Source organism: Dermacentor albipictus, chromosome 1 (assembly GCF_038994185.2).
Source record: "Dermacentor albipictus isolate Rhodes 1998 colony chromosome 1, USDA_Dalb.pri_finalv2, whole genome shotgun sequence".
NCBI classification, from domain to species: domain Eukaryota; kingdom Metazoa; phylum Arthropoda; class Arachnida; order Ixodida; family Ixodidae; genus Dermacentor; species Dermacentor albipictus.
The window spans coordinates 28964599-28985174 of record NC_091821.1 but is presented as its reverse complement, the minus strand read 5'-3'; the positions used below and the strand labels follow the sequence as shown (position 1 = coordinate 28985174).

Below are 20576 nucleotides of genomic sequence, written 5' to 3'. Positions count from 1 at the left end.
ACTTCAGCTGCCATTGCCGAGCCAAACATTGCGAGTGGTGCATGCAGGTACGTTTCGCGCCTCCTTTGTGCTTTTGTAGCGTAGTTCCACGTTTGCAATGTTCTATTGTTTTGCTCTTGGGTGCAGAACACGCGAAACTGATGGCAAGCGACTTTTCTGGATTCCATCTGTGAAGCGAGACACAACGCGGAGGAAAATCTGGCTTCAAAGAATCAGAAGCCGATTTCAACCCAACGCAATGGTCTCGGCTCTGTAAGGTAAGTAAGCGATTCTTCACTCGTCACTAATCTTATACGAGGTCACTTGCTGTATGGGGCTTCATTTGTTTATCACTCTCCTAAGAACCACATGTTCGCGCTTAGTTTTTCAAACTTTCATGCCCGATTTCAATAAAGTCGTCTTCAGACACACATGCTTTTTGTCGACTCGGTCATACATTCCATGGAGTTCACTGCTGGTAACGCTACCCACATTGCAATGCCCTCGACTCTACAGTACACTAATTCCTCTGTGGCCAAGACAAATTCGGAGGTTCACTCGATTGTTTTTACTCTGCATTAATTTTGACAAGATCAGGGATAAAAAACGCAGTACAGAATTTCACACACCTGTGCACAACACATGCAAGCTGCGATATGATCTGCAGTAGCAGCCTTGCACACGCCTGTGAGATGACTGCAGCCGTGCTTCTCAAACCCGCAAAAAACGCTGGTGTGGACTTGTGTAAGGTGCCCTGCAAGTGAGCGAAGCCACTGGTGCCTCTTTATCGACGGACCGCTTCTGCTGATTGATCATTACGCAGTGAAAACTGTAAAACAGCTACATATATACTGCTGGTCGATCATTCGCTCTTGCAGCCTTGTCACAATGTTAACCCTTTCAGGGTCAATGATGTCAATATAAGGCGCCGCAAAACAAGTCTAAAATGGTCTATGCCGTATATTTACGGCGCCGTCTGTACGTTTAAAAAGTGCACCAATTTATTAACTTATTATGTGCTCCCGCTATGGAGGGATACAGGGAAATTTTTCCTCTCGCCTCCCTCTCTCGGTTTTCATTGCATGGTTTGTTTGCTCCGGTGCGTCTATATACTATCGCTCGCGCATGGGTACGCGTGTGGGCGGGTGGCGGTTAGTTTGGGTTTTGTTCCGTGGGCAGTTTCGGCTTTTTGCGCTCGCAAAACTGATGGTTATCTCGTTACTAACCACTCAAAGGGCCACCACTTGTTACTCGCTCGTTTATTGCTCAAAGGGTGTGAATACGAAGGATGCTGCTGTGCATGCGTTACCTTCTTTTTTTGGAGACTCGCCAAGAGTAATCGCCTCTGGTTGGCAATAAGACAAAGATTAGCAGAAGTTTGCCACACGTATTGATTTTTTGAAGGGCACACAGCCACATAGTTTTCCTGAGTGTGCTCACCTACGCAGTTCGATTACGCTATGGATGTAAATATTAGTGTAAGAGCAGGAACACTTGAGACTTGAGAAATATTCTTGTGTGCGCATTTTCTAAGCCTTGAACTGTGCGTATAACAATGCTATCAAATTTTTAATTCTTAAAGTTTATTTCCTTTTTTTAATGTTGTTATTCATGAATAAACAGTACAAATATACCAACACAAAATATTTTTTTCTCACTTTACGGTCACCCTAGAAAAATTATGGCCAATTTTTTTCAAAATAGGTCCCTCTGAAGAATTTAAATCTGCAATAAAAAAATAGACCCTGGACGGTTGCATATGGTGAAAAAAATCTACCCTGAAAGGGTTAAAGGCCCGCTGTGCACATTGGCAGCTAGCTGCCGAGGAACTGATGCTGCTGAAGCGCGGAGGCAATGGCAGTAAACCAACCAATGCCGAGATCGCGTGTGGCGTGGCTCAGTGTCTCACCGCTAATAGTAGAGCCACCGAAGTACAACACTTAGACGTCCTCTCCTGATGTTTCAGCAGCCAGGTCACAATATAACACAAAAAAATTTGGATCAACATATGTCCTCAAAAGCGCAAGCGATACGTAGCAACAGCATTTGATTCGGAGAGCATCTGCTAGTTCAGCACCGTGTAGGGGGAACCACAGTCAACAGAAGAGAGAGTGAATATCGGCGTAGGAGGAGGAGAAAGGAGATGGCACTACTTTTAGTTTATTGAGGAGCTTTACGGGAAAAAAACAACAATGGGAACAGTGGCGCACTTTTCAATAGGGAAAAACAACATGTCGTCGCACCTCAATGTCTGACTGGGCCCCCGCGTCTCGGCACATCAGAGGGAGCTGTTCAACGCACTGTTCGTTTCGAGAAATGAAAGCCATGCTGCAATTTGCTTTCTGCCATCTCTTTAAACCCATTTTGCACCTCCAACCACTCTGCTTCCTCTGCGAGCAACACCAGAACGGAAGCTCCCGTTGCAAATGCCATGCATTTTCGCAAATTAGACTGTGGATTCGACCCGAACGTGCCATTTGGTAGCTGCAGCTGCCAAATGGATCCAATCCAATCTTCCAGATGTGCCAGGCGAAGCCAGTTTCGTAGTGAGCATGTGAGAGCTCGAGTGGAACACTTCTCGTCATGTTCTGCTCCTAGCCAACGATGTGCTTGGTTTCGAAATGATTGACAGGAGGGTGCTGTCGTTTTGACGTCACCAAAAATGTGGCCCCGCCCCATGGCTGGCGACGTCTGTGCAGCCTTAGCAAATTGTGCTAGGCGAAACTGAATAACGATGAACAACAATCTACGATTGTGCCCCAGTAGTTTTGTTTTGGCTTGGTACGTGCGTAGGCCGCATGCCTTCAGAATTGCGAGATTGCCATTTATGATCACGTCAATAGCGACCATGGTTTCGTCTGTAGTGGTTGAGGCAACCATCAATTTCGTCTTGACTTGGTGCGTGCGTCAGCCACGTGCCTTCAAAAGTTGCGTAGTCACCAACTATGATCGCGTCGATAGTGGCCACGGTTTAGTCCACAGTTGTTGCAGCAAACGGTAGGTTCGTTGACTTGTTGCAAAGCTGCTGAGGATGAAGAGCACCGGTTACATCTCAATGGATGGACAATGGGTTTGTGACCAGCTAAAGAAATAATCAGGATGTGCGCAAGGTAGTGAAAAGCGTGTCTCAAATGAAGGCATGCGCTGCGGCTGCACTGCGAAGGAGTCGCTGGGCGTTCACCGCTACAAGAACCAATCACCAATCAGTCACGAAATGATGAGAATTGCAGCTTCTGCACTACATTTGTGCAAAATTGAAACAGGATTTGCGCATTCATTCAGTAAATAAAAGCACGTTGACATAGTAAGCACTTGTTGTTTTCTTGATACCCATGATAATTTGACATTTGCTTAATTCGGACATTATATTATGTCCCATGAAATCCCAATTAACAAAGCTTTACTGTATTTAGAGTTAAGAAAACGACCATGATGGCATCATGTCATGCATACAATTTATGTCATAACAAGTATGTGATGTCATTGAGGTCAAGACATGACATTCATGTTATCTATGCATTCATGTCATGTCCCCCATGCCTATTCTTATATACAGTAGACTCCCTTTAAGACTAACTCCAAGAGACCATGAAAATTGGTTTGTCTTATCAGAAGAAGAATTGACAACATGACGAGGTGCATCCAAATATCTTACTCCAATACGGTAAATAAAGTAGACTTACAACAGCGGAAAAATAACATAAAATGCATTTATTTAGCTGAACTTAGAAACTGTCTTCAAGTGCTACTCTTGCTTGGTTTCATCCAGTCCATGATGGACATTTATAACTCCTGTGCAAATTGGCAAGCACCCACAAATGACGTCATCTCACCTAATGACCTTAAAAATCCTTCTGTACCTATGTACTGCTAGAAGTTCACTAGGGAGTTCGTGCAGGCATCTGCCACCTCATAGGCCATCGGTGCACGCTCCAAGTAAGCGAAAGTGTGAAGGAGCACATTGAGCACGCAGCAAAACGCCACCTAGAGGAAAGTCCAGGTGACGTTGAGCAAAGCAGGGAACAAAAACGAGGCAAAATGTCGCAGAGGAGGAAGGTAGGCGAAGGCACGCTGTGTTGACCTCCTCTAGCAGTTGCTACAGGTTTTGTTTGCGATATGGACGTACCAGGTTCGTTTCGTGATAATACGGTCCTTGCACGCCGTACGCCGTGTGTGTGAGTGAAAGCGTGTGATGGTGAGCTGACGATAGCGGCTCAATCTCGCGTGCGCAAGGGAGGAAACAGGGAAGGAAGGGCACGGTCTTCCATCATGCACGTGGCAGCAGGGGAGGGGAAGGAGGGCATTGTACTTTGGCTGCGCACAGTCCCGCGGGCTTTATTTGAAAGCGGTCTGCTCAAGTGGCACGGTCTAGGTGCGCCAACTGCTCTTAGCTTTGCGTGCACGCCCCCCAGGCGCAGTGCATCAAGGCACCCTAGCCTCCAGGATCGGTAGCGGTGGCGGTCACTCCTAATGCTCGTCTTAACCGAAAAGTACGTCTGAGGCTGTTCAACTTAAATGGATTTTTCTTTTGCCCTTTGAATCCATAGAAAACCAAACAAACGTACCCCTGTTCACCATTATATGCAAGATTTTGGCTTAACTGAGTTTGTTTTAATGAGAGTTTGCAAAGAATGCTTCATATAAAAGTACAGAGGTCAACTGCACTCCGATAGATGAATGAGTGCGGTTTCCTTGCAACAGTCGTCCAGCCCTTCTCTCAGATATCTGCTGCCCTACACAGTGTAGACATCAAGGGTGGAGTTGGTGCGATATGAGACTGCTTGATGACTCTTGAGTGACAAAAGTTTATAATAGAAATCAAAGTAGTCACCAGGATGTGCGTTGTTGTTTAAGACACCTCCACACTGGATGCATGGAGCTCACACGACAAACTGCACATGCAACCTTTACAATTTAGCAGCTTGGCTTGTCTCATTATTCGGGCAGGGGCAGCAACTAGTCAATCAATCAACGTTAACAACCAGGTCTTTCCCAGCTTAATCACAGAACCTGTCCCGGATGCCCTATCTGTCCTTTCCTCCTAGCCGTGCTTCCATTCGTGGAGGTAATCTTAGAGGTAGTCTCTCCATGGCAAGTGCAAAGCACGAAATGAGATGGTTGGTGCCTCGATGTGCCTTTGGTTCCAGTGCATCTAGAGTTGGCAGTCGCGCAATTTCGTTTCTGAGACATAGTGTGAAGTGTTTGGTCGCGTTTGGCAGCTAGTTCGTTGTCTTCGAGCGAGATACTATGTGTTCATGTTTGCCTAAGAGTGCATGACACCTCTTCGCTATTACCATCAATGCTCCGCCTTTCTGGCAAAACTGTACTTTTTGTTTTGTTTGTTGGTTCAGGAGGAATAGCCGTACCCTATTAAACTTTTGTTTTTAATCTGTGGCCGCTAGTTGCGGGCAGTGCAACTAGCGGGAGAAGTCGCGGGGTGCCTTTTTCATTGCGAGTTGCTGTTCTCGTTGCGACGATTGCATTCATGAGGCTGACACAACGTGCAGCTTCTGCCACTGTTGGGCCTGAATCGCCTGTGCTGTCGCTTTCCGTGTCATCCTCATCACTGTCTGTAGGCTACACTTCGGCAACAGAGGAAAATTATGGCAAAAAGTCGAACCTCGGAGTCGACATCTGTTCGCGGTCGCAGTAGCACTGCCGAGCAACTACTTCGCATTCCAAATGCCACACACTGTAGTCAACCGTAGATCCCTGTCATGTCGGAGCCGACTTCTTCGTGCCACGTTCGATAGCACGAATGGTGTCAAATTTTTTTTCTATGCTGAGCACCTGGTGTTTTTTATCCGAGCTTCGGCACGACGCAAGTACAGTCGAACCCAACTATATTGAACCTATTTACATCAAATTATTCTTTATATCGAACAATTTATGAACATGGTATAGTTACACCAAGTATATATAGCAAAAGTTACGCTTACATCAAACAGAAATGGCAGCGACTCCCGATATATCGAATGTCAAGCCGAGGAAAAGGGCCCCCAGAAGTAGGCTTTCCGTCGCGGCGACTGGGAAATCCGACGGCGCGGCTTCGTTAAACCGCTCTCCCTACCGTGACCGTGCTGCATCGAGCGAGCCATCGACACCCCCTGTAAAAAATGATCCTAGCCCGCACGCAGCACTTTCTCAGACAGCCAATCAGTGGCTCTTGCGCCATTGTTGTGCAAGGTGCAAGTGCGAGTTGTCTTGCTGCTTTTTGGGTTTATTGTGTTTGTGCCTTGGGGGCCTTCTCCCGCAGTGTTGCCGCAACGAAGCGGCGGAATTGATTTTTCGCCATGAAGCTAGAAATCATAAATCAGGTCAAACGTGGTGAGAAGTCGGATGCCCCGCAGCGTGCAAGATTCCGAGGAGCACTCTCAGCACGATCATGAAGAATAAGGGGGAGATTAGGGTTAAAGCGGACAAGCTCGCGACTCGGTGCCCGTGGCACCTGACGCGTACACACGGCCGTGTACAAGTGGTTCATCTGAAACTGCTTCAGACATGCCAGCAAATTCTGATGAGTGCGACGAAGCCGTTGCCGGTGTTGCCAAAGTTTGGAGCAAGCTGTCAGAATTTCCGGAAGCCGTTGACGAATCAATGGTCACCGAGTTTGTGAGTGCAAATGATGGTGTCGCGACTACGGGAGAGCCCGAAAACGAAGACTACATGGCCGACATTGTACTGAGCACAAGTGATAGTGGGCACAATGAAGAAAGCAACAACTGTCCTTTGCCCACATCCTCCAAGGTGATTCGCGTACTAACACTACTCCGGTGCTTCTGTGCGAATGTGGAAGGTTGCGGCTTCAGCTGCTCCGATTCTTTAGACAATGTGGAGAAGTGCATGCGTTGCAGGCAGTGAAATCGCCCAAGCAAAAGAAAATACAGGACTATTTCATGCGAAACTAAACTACTTTCATCAATAAAGTGATTTTATAAATGGTATGTGCTTTTATGATGTCCAATTCTTTAGCAGGCTTATATCGAATTATGCCCTACTGGGGGTGAGCTCCACCACTAGAAAAGCTGGCGCCACCGTCGGCGTGACGTGGCATGAGGGATCACATGGACACAGCGGCCGCGTCGGCTGCTTCGGAAGCGCTGAAGCGAGCTGAAAATGAAAGTTTAAAGTCCCACCTACGCTGTGGTTCTGATTACGTGGGGAGGCTTTACCACTTGACAACATTTGAAAGTACTATAACAGGTAGTGGCTGCCTCTGGAAGCGTGCAGCTCGGTGCCGCAGTGCCGGACGTACGCAACGGAGCCCGGTGTCAGCCTTATTCACACGTAGCTACAGGACAAGAAGCTGCGTGAAGCTTGGCTTGCGAAACTTAGAACCAGCAGACAGCCAATGGCTACAACTCTGGTATGCAGCAAACACAAACGTGAGGAAGATTTCTGCTACCGCACCGAGACTGCGATGTTCGGTGAGCAGTAGAAAACGCACACCGAGACGCTTGCCCGTGCCCGCTGCCTGGCTAGTCATGATGGTTTGGCCTATGAACTTGTTGATGCTAGATACTGACAAGTTCGCTGGAACGGAACGGAAGTGGTAAGACGCACATTAAAAAAATTCATGGCATATGGTCATGTTTGTGTTATGAACTAATGCACTGGATTACGAAAAAGCAGCAGAGGGAAATCGCACGCTGAGATGACCAATAAACACACAGTCCGACGCAACTTGAGAAATAATATTGAAATGTCCAATAATTTAGAAGACAAAAAAAGATTGAATCGTCACAACGGCACATAACAGGCGCTGTAGGCGTCGAAGTCTCTATAACAAAATTATTTTTGAACAGTTCTGATAGCGTCCATGCAACAATGGTTGCTAGTGCACTGTCAAATGCTCATATGCTGCGGCCTAAAGCTCATGGCATGGTGCGAAAATGCGCTCACAGCGAAGGCAAAACATTGTGCGTGAACATGCATTCAGACGCGCAGTCGGTCGCTGTGAACCCCTACGATCGCTTCATTGAAGCTTCATTCTGTTATGCTCCATTTAGTTATATAGACAGCGCACTATAAGAACATATTTGACATAGTTTACTCCCACCGTTTGCCTACCTATCACGCAAGAAGCCGGCTCGGGAGACTCCATCGTGGTGACCACGCGCAGTGGTGTTCACTGTACGTATTCGGTAAAGAGACAGCGTCTGTAAATGATTCTGTGCTTTCAGTTTGCCCAAGATTACTATATTGACAGTCAAAAATTTTCCTTGTTTTAAGAGTACTTAAAAAATGTCTGGGAGGGCTGTCGTGTGGTATTTTTATTGAGCGCTGTAAGTGAAACCTATGAGGAGCGCGTGGCATGATCCCTCATACTACGCAAGGGAGCCGCTTCCGACAGATGGCGACTCTGTAAGTCCTTGCCCCCAATATCGAACTGATAGGCGTTTTTTTAAATTTTTTCATTCAATCTGCACAAGTCGCGTTGTGAGCATCGCTGTCGTAAACGCAATTTTAGAGATTTGCAGTTTCACCAACCTTTTTATTATGACCACAACTTGGTTGCTAAGGTTGACTGAATAGGAAGCTTTACAACCTCGGCTTGTGTTCTGCAGCAGCAAGAGCCTGATTTTATGTGGCGTGGCCGGGCAGAAAGTTGTGTAGCCTGAGTACACATTTCAATAACTATTGCAGATTAGATATTTGTGACCAAGAAGTTTCATGAAAGCAAGCAAGTTGTTTGTCGATCTGCCGCACTTATCATCCCAGTAACTGGACGAAATAGACTAGAACATCGAAATAGACTTAGAACATCACACACATAGCATTTGCCCATTAATCGCTACAGATGTACCAACAGGGCGGCAAAAACTGATGAGCTACATGCTGTGCAGACTGCACAGCGCGGCTTTCCTTTTCGACTGCCTGGAAGCTGAACCCACGGCATCGTGCTGAGCAACAGAACACATATGCACAGAGTTAAACCTCAATGAAGTCGGTAAAATCAGCAATTTGCTTCGTTATATCAAAATTTCGTTGTATTAAAATCTGACCTTTTATGCAAATAAGGACAGTCACCAATTGATTTTATTTACACGAAAAGGGGCCGTAAAATTTTCCGAATTATCGCACAATAGAAAAAAGCAAATTCGAATGAGAAAACAATTCATTTTGATAAATTTGGAAGTCGGTGACGAATGATACGGTTTCATGCCACATTGACGATATCTTCTCGGCGGCATGAATAAAGCAAAGTCAGCCACGCTTTCGCGTGTACTCAGCCCTCATGGCTGATAGCATCACCTGCACTGGGATGACTCCGTCAGGAAAAGCGCCGGCAGCGGGGAGCGAATGCTTCACCTGCCTCCCGCTCCAATGGGTCACCAAAACTACAGATTACACAACCTCCAATAATAAATGAGCAGTAAGACAGCTTACATAGTCTCGACACGCCGACTCTTTGCACATGCGGCAGATTACCTCTAAAGCAGGGTGAGTGGCTGCGTGTGTGCTCGAGACGCGCACCAACTTACCCCCTACTCCGCCCCCTCAGGCGCGCTTGATCGCGTTACCGTGAGCTCGCTCCCCTCCCCTCCCCCTCTTTGCCCTTGCTTGCACGGGAAGGCTGGATTCGTGAAGCCACCATCTTTCTTGTATCACCCTCGCACACTTTCACTCACACCAAAAGCACACAGGGCGTGATAGGATCTTATTGCACTTGTACTTTACACAGAACATGACGCGACTTCACTTCGGCAGTCACTCTTGTCTTGTCGCACTGCGCGTGATTTGAGAGGTGTGTAATTCAATCATTTGACCATCTGCATCTGCAGAAGTTTTCATTGATTTTCTTGGCATTCCTTTATGGCGGCAGTGAAATTTCGTTAGTACTGAAATCACATACAAACACAATTCATTATATTGAGGTTGTAAATACATGGTGTTCTGTAGACAAGAGGTTATGAAAAGTTACATAGCTCATTACATCGAAAATTTCGCTTTAATGAAGTTCACTATATCGAGGTTTAACTGTTTATGCATATAGCATATATGCAAATGCATAACACCTTTAGAAAACATTCATAATGCACTGTATAACACAAAACGGTATTCATTTTCTTGTGGCCCAGTTACAATTATGCCACCAAACATACCCACACTCCAATGACGTCGACATTGAAACGGATTGCTTAGGCTTGAATTGCAGAGCTAAGTGCTAGGCAGTGCGTGTCTTTGGCTGGGTAGTTGCCACTGAACACGCACATCCTGCTAAATTTGGCAGCTTCATTTGAAATTAGTGTTTTGATGCAGAATGGTGCAGCTTGATGGTTTGGCGCAAGATGGCGCAACTGGCGCAGCACTTCCATCCCTGTGCAACAACAAGTTGAGGTCATAATTTCTTTTGCTACTACAACACCCTAGAGTTCTAAGGGTAGCAAAATTACCTTCACGAAAAGACATAAATTTTCTGGAAAGAGCGGAGTTTGTGATTTATTGCCTTGCCCAATGCTTTCTGCTCATGGTGTAGCAGATAATGAATGAGCGGTGAATCCAAGTTGCAACTGCAGCACTAGTTCCAGCGACTGCCCCTATGGACATAATCTGCTATTGGAGGGGATAAGCAGCTGTGAAACAGAGCTGGTTCTAGTAAGGTTGGGATCAGGGTTCTCCCCCTGATGGGCAGTGGGGAAATGCTGTCCAGTGATCCAGTTTACTACCCCCTGCGTCAGTTGACCTCCCAACCCTTTTGGGGGAACTCAGGAAGATATAATGGCTGCCTTAGTCGAAGTTTCTGATTTTTCTTTTCTTCCTTGTGATTCTCAGGTCCTTATAACATGGGGGAAATCACAGTAAAGAAATCTGAAGTGGAAGTTGAGAAAATGGCACTTCAGCATGCTGTAGACAAAAATTGTGTAGAAAATCAAGCTTTGGGAGGCGCCATCGATATCAAACTTCATGTCATGCTGCTTTATAGTTTACGCAATACCATCGTGCACCTTGGTACCGTCATAAAGAAGTGATCGGAGTTTCAGTAGCTGCAGCACCATTTTTCGCCTTGCAAAACTAAAATCAAATGAAAGCAAGTGGAAAGAGTAAAAAATGGCGTCATGATTAATTACTGCTGTCACGTACGTGCATAAACCGCTCCTATGGACCTCCTCCTTTCGTAAAAAGTGTGACGTTACGGCCTGTGTGCAAAGCGAACCATGAGACGTGTGTAAAGAGCTGGCGGGCAAAATGTTTCGCTAGTGCCATGACTATCAGGGGAATTCGCTGCGATGGATTTCTCCGAGTACATAAGTTCGCAGCCAGAAGCTACCCGACAACAGTACCCTGATCGTTTCTTGATAAGTGGCTGGAAAAATGATCAGAAGTGTTCGCCGAACGTGCGATTCGGCGACCTGTACATTTACCTTGTGAACACGCTTGAACCTACCCACCGTGGTGGCTCAGTGGCTATGGCGTTGCAATGGTAAGCACGAGGTAGTGCAGATGATCGACATCCATGATTGCAATCAAAATGGTCGGTCACAGTTGAATGGATCCGGATCGAGCAAAATGGATATTGGAAGTGCCCATGTGGCAGCACTTTGTACAGATCTGGCTTGACCATGATCGAAATAACCAGTGTGATGGAGCGTCAATTGATGCGACAGGAAGCTTAAATGCATGTTCGCAACAGTAGCAAACTGCTGTTCACACATTTAACACTAACCTAATATAATATGTCAAGTAGAGAGCTGCTGACGTGTCGTGCTGTTTTCATCCCGTAAATGCAAACAACTACATTTGTCCCGGTGCTTGCCTCCTTTTTTCATGCTCTGAATTAACATCATCCAGCATGTAAGCAGCAGGACACTCCCAAGGCAGAAGCCACTTAGTCCCGAGTTTTCAAAACCGGGTAAACTCCACAGTTTCTGTTGGCGTCTGACGGCTTCCATTTGTCGCGTCACATTGCCAGCCCCAACCCCCACGTTTGTTGCCACTTCTTTGTCTCTTGGCTTTTTTTCATGCGATTTACGCATCCAACCATGCATCAACTCGCCGGCATGACAAACTGGCTCAGCGAAAGCAAATGAGAAAGAACACCCAAGATACATGAAGCTGTCAGTGTGTGCCAACCTACGTGTAGTGCCTTTTGCCCACCAAAAAATTCCCCCAGATGTACTGGAAGATCACATGACCGTCTTGTCGTGACACAAACTGGGAGAAGTCTACTGGCCGACGCAGATTTGAATTGCTGGCACGCATTTTGCGCACATTTTGACAGCGGTGAGCGGTGAATTTCTTTATCCCAGCGACACTTGGAGATTGGGTAGGCTGCGTCGCTGGCAAACTGGTTGAATGTACCATTGTACGGCCCCTCACCCTTCCTTGGTTCTACATGTCCACCCCTAAAAATTTCAGGATAGACCGCTAATCCATCGTAATGTATGTATTACTGTAGCAAATGGCCATTCTTACCTTGTAGAGAGAGTCTTGCAGTACAGGTGCATGCAGACCCCGCTCAGCTCTCAGTTGTCCAACTGTTTTCATGCCTTGCCACTTAGTTTTCTCTTCATCTGGCGCAAGCAATGTAGTCAATGTCATGTAGAAGCGCTGCACTGGCACTTCGGTCCATGCCCTCAGAAACACTAGGTCTGAAAGTCAAAATAAAGTCAGATTAATAGACAATATAAATGAATATGCAAATAATGGTCGAAGCTTTATTAAATTTCATTATACTACATATATTGTCAAAATGCAAACTCTTTCACATTGAGGCTTGTAAGGGCGAACTATTTTTCATACACATGCAACAGCTCAATTTTACCAATACTATATTGGGATGGCCCTTCTGTATAATAATTAAAGAGAAATTTGGCTTAGTTGAACCCACTTATAACAATATTAAAGTGCCAAGAAAATCCTATTGTTATAGCCGATAATTGTTATAACAGAGTTGCAAAAAAAATAAAGCAGAGGGGACAAAGATTCAAACATTTTAACTAGACAAAAAGAACCCACTTATAGCATTAACGGTTTCAACAATACTCAGATGCAACAATGAGCAGCTGCTGCACCTTCAACTTTTGTGTGTGTTCTATAGTTAAATAAACCTCTTACTACAAATTTCTCATGCCGCATTTTTGGCTACCAATAAAACATGGTGTCTGTGCTGGAAGGAAAAGGAACGCGATATCCTGTGGAAAAAAAAAAGAAAAAAAAGAAGGGTGCAAGCTGCTTCATCATGCTAGGCTTTGTACCGCGCACCCCAGCATAACTGTTTCATATGTGGGAAAACTCGACCATATTTTGCACAGATGAAATATGGCAGGTGCCTTTTCAATTGTGGTTCTAGTGTCGTCTGCTTTGGTGCCAGTTTCCTGCTGAGGTAAAAGAATGAAAAATCTTTGTGAAGAATGCAAGCCGTGGTATTTCGCCTGTGTGCCCCACAACTTCGTCATACCCACCTTTTTGCCATGCATCACGCACAGCATGCCTTCGTTGCATCGGCCTACACATCGCAGGCCTTTCTCCTGTCTCCCTTCCACCTCTGTGATACACAAGTGGACATGGACGTCGGAGGGGTGGAAGGGAGACGGAAGAGCATAAGGAGAGGGGCACACGAAGCCAGTGATGTGTAGGGCGATGCAACGCCGGTGTGATGTGTGGAGTGCATGGCACAAAGGCAGGTATGGCAAAGATGTAAGGCAAGCAGGTGAACGCGGCAGGTCATATTTTTTTCCCTCGAAGGATTCTGTGTCCTTTTACTTTTGGCACACACACCCAGTAGGCAGAGTGAACTGTTATAACAGATGACTCATACGGAATGGGAGCATTGTAGTAAGCAGTTTGCCTACTCAACAAGGAAACCCATCCATCCACCACGTAAGACGATCGCTTTCAAGGTAGGGCCGCGAGAACACAGCTCAAGTGAAATGATCAGCACTCAGCACACATGGCATGGTATTTCCATCGAAAATCACTTTCAAGATAGGGCTTGTGCCGTACACAGCCGCTGCCACAGTATGGTTGATCACGGCTGATTGTGGTTCAACGCAGATGGATAAAGCGTTAAAGAGCTATAACAGTTTACGTACTTTACCTTGATGTAATAGGAGAATGCGCACATGGGATGCATGGCCTGGCGCGGAGTGCAGGAGGGTTTAGGTGAAGAAGGCCGGGGTGGCCGGCACTTGATCAGCATAGCGATCATAGTCGGACATGCCGTATTTACACGATTGTAAGCCGACCACTTTTTTTAAAATTTGAAAATCTGAAGTGGGAGGTCGACTTACAATCGAAACCAAAACATGGCATCGCCAAAAAAGCGAGACCAACGAGAGCTACAATGTAGTTTACTCTATCTATATAGATAGATATTTTATCTAGATATCTATTTAGATAAAATTGTTTACTCTATGACCCTACCCGTAGCTTTTCGCGTGTTTGTTTGCTTTTCAGAAGGGTTTTTCAACATCTCTGAGAGTTTTACAGTGCACACAACACTCATGGGGGGGTGTCGATAGTTGATAGAAGCGCCGCTGTTCCATTCATGGCAGCACCCTCAGAACGGCGGCGCTTGTAAGGAGCATCGGTAGTTCATGGAAGAGCAGACACCACTCGCGGGTTTCTCTTTGCCTGTAGCTCTTAGTTCGACGTGTTCGACTTGACTGCCAGCTACATGCTACTACCATGCTTCCTCAGTCGTCATGAGTGCTCCAGGCCCATTAAATATTCGGCGCTCATTCACTCATTCACAGCAGCATTCAAGAGGGCTGCCATCCTTTACGCCGAAGAAACAAATCACTGCGCAGCAGGCCGCAAGTTCGATGTTTCTGAACGGGTGGTACGAGAGTGGCGGCTGCAGCGAAGCGAAATTTTCACCTGTAACGGCAAGTGAGGAATTTCCCATGTGCCGAAGTCTGGATGCTTTCCGGAGCTGTAGGCTAAGCTTGCGGCGTACGTCACTAAAATGCGCGATTGGTCCCTGGTCATGAAACAAGCCCAGATCTTCGCCTTTTAAGGACCTGCTCCGCCGTGAGTACAACGACTGACTGGCGGCAGAAGACCACAAAATTACACCAACCGGACCTGTCAAAAGAGCCTCCCTAACGGCTGGGTGTGGTTGGGTGCATTCAGCGTGGGCTGCTGTTCCACTAGATGTCGTGGTGCGGTTGTTTGCCAAATGTGAAATTTCACGGGACGACGACGCGCTGTGGGACCGTAGCAATGATGACGATGGCAGCACTAGTGAAGATGAGTAGTCCAGTGACCATGTCAGCTACTAATAAATTTTCGTTATTGAATGCGCCCTCGAGCATGCTTTCTTTCTTTTTTTTCCCCATCATGCGGTATGGGGGGGGGGGGGGGTCGACTTACATTCGTGTAAATATGGTAGTGTTGAATTTGTGTGTCTGTGGCTCACTTTTCTGCCTGCCTTGGGTTTTGATGCATGTAATGGGCTTTAAGTAAAGTTATACGCCTGCTGCGGGACAGAATTTATCTGCTCACAGAACGAAAACGCTGATCAGACACAGATAAACTTTGACATGCCGATGAGCAGGACAGTCGAGGAAAGAGACGCACACAGCGTGCTTGTCAAAACAGGTGCAAGCTTCAATGCGATGCTTGCGATAAAGGCAGACAGCCGGAAATGGCTGCGAAGACGAGCTGCGGTGCAATCGGAGATCACTGTTCGGAGCAGTGCTGGGCAGTATCAAAGATATATATACCTTAGATAGTATCTTAGATACTCTTTAGGTATCTTGTATCTGTATCAGAATACATTTGGCAAGACGTGTCTCAGTACAGTCTACTCTCGTTACAACGGACCCTGATAATCTGACAAAGAACGTCCATTTTATCCGAAGTCCGTAATACCGGAGACCCCTCATTTCCATACCTTTCGTCGCGATGTCTAACAACTTTATTGCAAAGAGTGAGCGACAAACTTCCAAAGTAAAAAAAAAGAGAGAGAGAGAGAGAGAGAGAGTCACAGTTTCGCCCGAAAGGTGAACCATTGATTGGGATAGCAAATTAAGCAAGATAAGTGCGGCAGCAGCAGTGAGCCTACTGACCTTCCTGCTGTCTCTTGCTTCAACGCGAGCTAAACGTCGAAAGCACAGCACATACGAAGCTACCGGCACTGGGCGCACTTTGTCCACATCGCAGACCGCTTTGAAGATGAGGCCCGCGCAGGCGCGCACTTGTCCACATCGCAGATCACTTTCAAAATAGGGCGCCCAAGTGGCCGCGCCGTTCACAGCAGCCACCGGAGTAGAACCCCACCTCATTCCCTCGTCTTGCGTACAAAAGACGGTGCGCTTGCGCCCCGCTTTCCTCCCTCCATCGCGCGAAAGATGTTGAGCTGCGATCGTCGGCTCACCCTCGCAAGTGAGTTGCAAGCCATTGTCGACATGGCAAAAGTCCGTTTTACACGCCCGATTTTGACAAATATTGCCACTAATTTCGCCCGCTGTAGCCGATGGCATGTTGTAGTGTGGTCCATTAAAACTGAACTTCATTAAATTAATAAAACAGAGAGAACAAACTAAGGCTGAAATATGGTCTGTTAAATCCGAAAGTCTGTTGTACCCGGGCCCGTTGTAACAAGCATAGACTGTATCTGTATTTCCGATACATGAAAGAATGTATCGTGTATCTTAAGAAGCAAGATACTGCTATCACAACATCACCGTGCGAAACTTCGGCTGAACTCAGCTTCTCAAGCAGATACTGCTGCCACTAAGCAACCGGTATAAAACTAAAAGCAGTGACACTCTTTTATCTTTCCGCCAGAGCCCTCCAATGAGGGCAGGCGATGAGGTCTGCAAGTCTCTATTGGTGGAGCAGAGTCATGTGGTGGCACTTGCACCGTCTCCATAAAAAAAAAAATAAAAGAGCGAGAGAGAGAGAGTCGCGTGCAGGACCTTACTTTACATGCATATGTATTGGGTGAGTTCGTGTAATCGGCGGTGTTTGTCTGAAGCCGCGAAGCAAGCGAAAGACGAAGGCGCCCGGGCCTCTATGCTGGCTCCGGCTTGTCTGCAAATTTCGTCTGCACATTTAATTAGCACTATGGGCAATAACAATGCAGAACTTTGAGGATAAAGAGAAACAGCGACGTTTCACTTCGTGAACACGGGTGACGTGCAAGCGTATGGGTGCTAGCGCACATGATGCTATCGGCCTGCCCTGTCCGCATTGCAGATCGTATTCAAGACAGTGCTTGTGCAGCCGTGCCAAACGCAGCAGCTGCCCGAGTAGAATGCCCTGTTCTAAACATTCGCTTATTATCTAAATTACCTAGCATGGTGTCAGCATGCACAGGCAAACATGAAGACTTCAAACTCGATGACTGCGGACACTAGCTGGCAAGCCACTGGTGTGAGGAATCGTGGCAGCAGCAGCGAGCGAAGTGACCTTTGTTCTGTCTACTGCTTCAACGCAAACTGGGCGGTGAGAACATAGCGCACACAAAGCTAAGAACTGTCGGCCCACATAGACAGTGCCCCCAAAACAGATCATTTTCAAGATAAAGCCCGCGCACAACCGTGCCATGGGACAGTATGGTGGTTCTGCTGGCAGGGTGGTACTGTTTAGTACTGCATGGTGGCACGGTGGTAAGGGGAGCATTCTAGCATTTCTCCCTCGTGACAGCTAGCGCTTTGAGATGCTGTCGTTGTGACACTGTGCCCAGGACTGCCATCAGAGGCGGTGACAGGCACTGAGCGGGGTTACGAACGCAATGCTTGAGGAAGTGGCAGTTGAAGTACCAGTTGGCTTCTGCGTATGGGTAAGGTACAATAGTAAGGGGGAGCACCCCCCATTACAGAGTGCAACATAGTGCTGCAAATAACCACCTCCCAATATATGCTCAACATATTGCTGAATAGTAAGCAGGGTTGCTTCATCATAAATTTTTGCGTTATCTATTATTAGCAAACATTTCAACAGCACAATTTCAGGCATGTGCGTGTCAGACTTTGTATTCAAAGTATTTGTTTAAAGAGTAGGACACGCCAGCATTTTGACAGCGAGTGCCTGCGATCATCGAGCGTGAAGTGTTCATGTTTGTCGGTGCACGCTGACACCACGCTAAATAATTGAGATAGTAAGCGAATGTTTACCTCAGGGCCTTCTACTCCAGTAGCTGCTATGTATGGAGCAGCTGTGCGAGCTCTGTCTTGAATAGGATCAGCAATGCAAGCAGTGTAGGCGTCTAGGCACACCGAGAGCCGATAGTGTCGTGTACGCTACAGCACCCATACGCTTGCGGATCACCCGCATTCACAAAGTGAAATGTCGCTGTTTTTTTTTGTGTTTCTTGATTTTTGTTTTTAGTTGCGTTGGTGCCATGACACTTGCTCATAGCCACCGTACTGTGCTGCATATGCAAATACGCGCGATGTCTTTTGAGCAAATTCTGATGCCGCTATAGTTTCGTTATCAAGGTTTCTCTTGCGAGGTGCTTTGCTACGAAGTCTGAAAAATGCAAGAATGAGGTTACCTTATGTCTAGTGGCTTTCACACATTGTTTCGTCAGAACGAAAATATACTTTGAAATGTCTGTTAGTATCTCAAATTTTTGTCTTCCTTGTTCAAAGAAAGACAAAAATTATGAGATACTAACAGACATTTCATTCAAATGAAACAAGCTTGGCCAGAATTATGAAATTTGTAAGCAAACATTTTTGTGCATACGCATTTGCTGCTACATTAAAAATCTATAAGAAATTTGCAAATGTATCGAAGTATTTTAAAATACAAATGGAGAGTATTGTATTGGCTACAATACCATAAAAACCCGCATATAATATGAAGCTGCATATAGTAGGAGGTGGAATTTTTGGGACGCGAAATGGAAAAATAGTTTTATTCGCGTATAATACAAGTTAGGAAAACTCGAGGAAAAAATTTATTTAAATTGCACTCCGCACTTCAATCGCTGTCTTCCTCAGCTACGCTCTCTTCAGATAGTTCCTTGTCGGACATATCTTCCCAGAGGTACTCATCCTCTGTGCCATCTAGCGCGTTCGAGATGACGCACTTCTTGAATGCACGACGTACAAGGTCCTCTGGTATGCTGGCCTATGCGTCCACAGTCCACTTGCATAGCATGGCTGGCGAAGCTCGCTTCAGCCGCCCGGTCGGTGTCACTGCAGGCTCACCTGAGCGCATCCAATATGCGCAACACCGCTTGACCGCGTCCTTGAACAGCTTGTTCACGTTAACAACTAAAGGCTGCAGCTGAGACGTCATCCCGCCTGGGATAACGACGAGTTCAGTGCCGGATTCGCACAACAGTCTCTTTACCGAGTCGGCCAAATGGCAACGAAATGCGTCCAGCACGAGGATGGATGGGAACAACAACAGTGCGCCGGGCCGCCTACACCAGACGGACTTTATCCAGTCGAGCACAATATTTTCGTTTATCCAGCCTTTCTCATGGCATCTCACGACCACATTTTTTGGCAGCTCCTCACCTTCAGGCACTGTCTTGCGCTTAAAGACGACATAGGGCGGAAGCTTGTGTCTGTCTGCCGTGCACGACAACTTGACGGTAACTTGCGTTTTCTCGTTGCCAGTGGAGCAGACAAACTTATTCAGAGCCCTTTTCATGCACGGTGAGGGGCGATGGCATGTCCAGATAAACCAGCGTTTGGCCAGCATTGCCGATTTGCTCTAGCTGGAAGTTCTTGGACTTGCGCAGCGACATAATGTGGTGCTGGAAAGCCACAAGCAGCTCTTCGAACGATTCTGGCAACTTTTGTAAAATCGAAGTTCGGCGGCGTAAGAAAAATCCAGCATGGCACATGTAGCTATAAATCCAGTGCTTGCTCGCTTGGAAGGCAAGGCTCGGTAGCCCTTTTTCTCTTGCAAGCTCCTTAGCTTTTGCCTGCATAAGCTCCATGCTCACAGCTAGATGTGCGGCGGCTTGCTCTTGGCATACGAACTCTGTCAGGGCGAGTTCGATTTCCAGGAATATCCCACTCCTCGGGCCGCGAAAGCTTCTTCGCGTTCCCGTGCACGCGAAAAGGGTTTCCTTCTGTTGACGTCACCCGTGAATGCTTCTCTCGTAGACGCCAAACTGCCTCCTGGCCGCACTGTTGCTGATGTCCTGTGCGGCTAAAATAACCTTTCTCTTGAAAGCAGCCGATTACTGTTTTCGCGATCCAGACATTTTGGTCCTTCAATGCCAAATAAGAAAGATGCACTTTGCAAAGCGTGGTTTGCACGTGTGCTGTCAAGGTACGCACTCAATAATAAAGAAACGATGCTGTGGTCACGCAGCAATAACGAAACCAAGCCGTAGCCACGCAGCAGTAAGGAAGTTAAGCCGTAACCATGCAGCAATAATGAAGTCAAGCGATAGCCACGCAGCAATAATGAAACCAAAACTTCTAGCCCAAATTTCTGACTGAAATTTTCGTTTGGATCCGCATACAGTACGAGGCGAAAATTTGAGACGCTAATAATAAGAAAAAAACCTCATATTATACACAGGCTTTTACGGTAATTACGGTGGTATCCTGTATCTGTATATCAAATACTTGTTGCCTGAGTATCTTGTATCGTATTATGATACAATTGCAAAGTATCTTTGCCCAGCCCAGGTTCGGAGCACGTTGAATTCGCACAGCTGATGCGTTGGTTCT

At 46.6% G+C, this 20576-nt stretch overlaps 1 protein-coding gene across 1 annotated transcript in view; it reads right to left on the bottom strand.

Annotated features, from left to right (window-relative positions):
• Positions 1–20576, bottom strand: part of LOC135906039 (ribosome biogenesis protein BMS1 homolog) — a 163011-nt gene that overhangs the window by 7353 nt on the left and 135082 nt on the right. The window contains exon 21 of the mRNA XM_065437185.2: positions 12397–12572. Coding sequence (XP_065293257.1) covers positions 12397–12572 — 176 coding nt within the window. The remainder of the gene's footprint in view (positions 1–12396; positions 12573–20576) is intronic.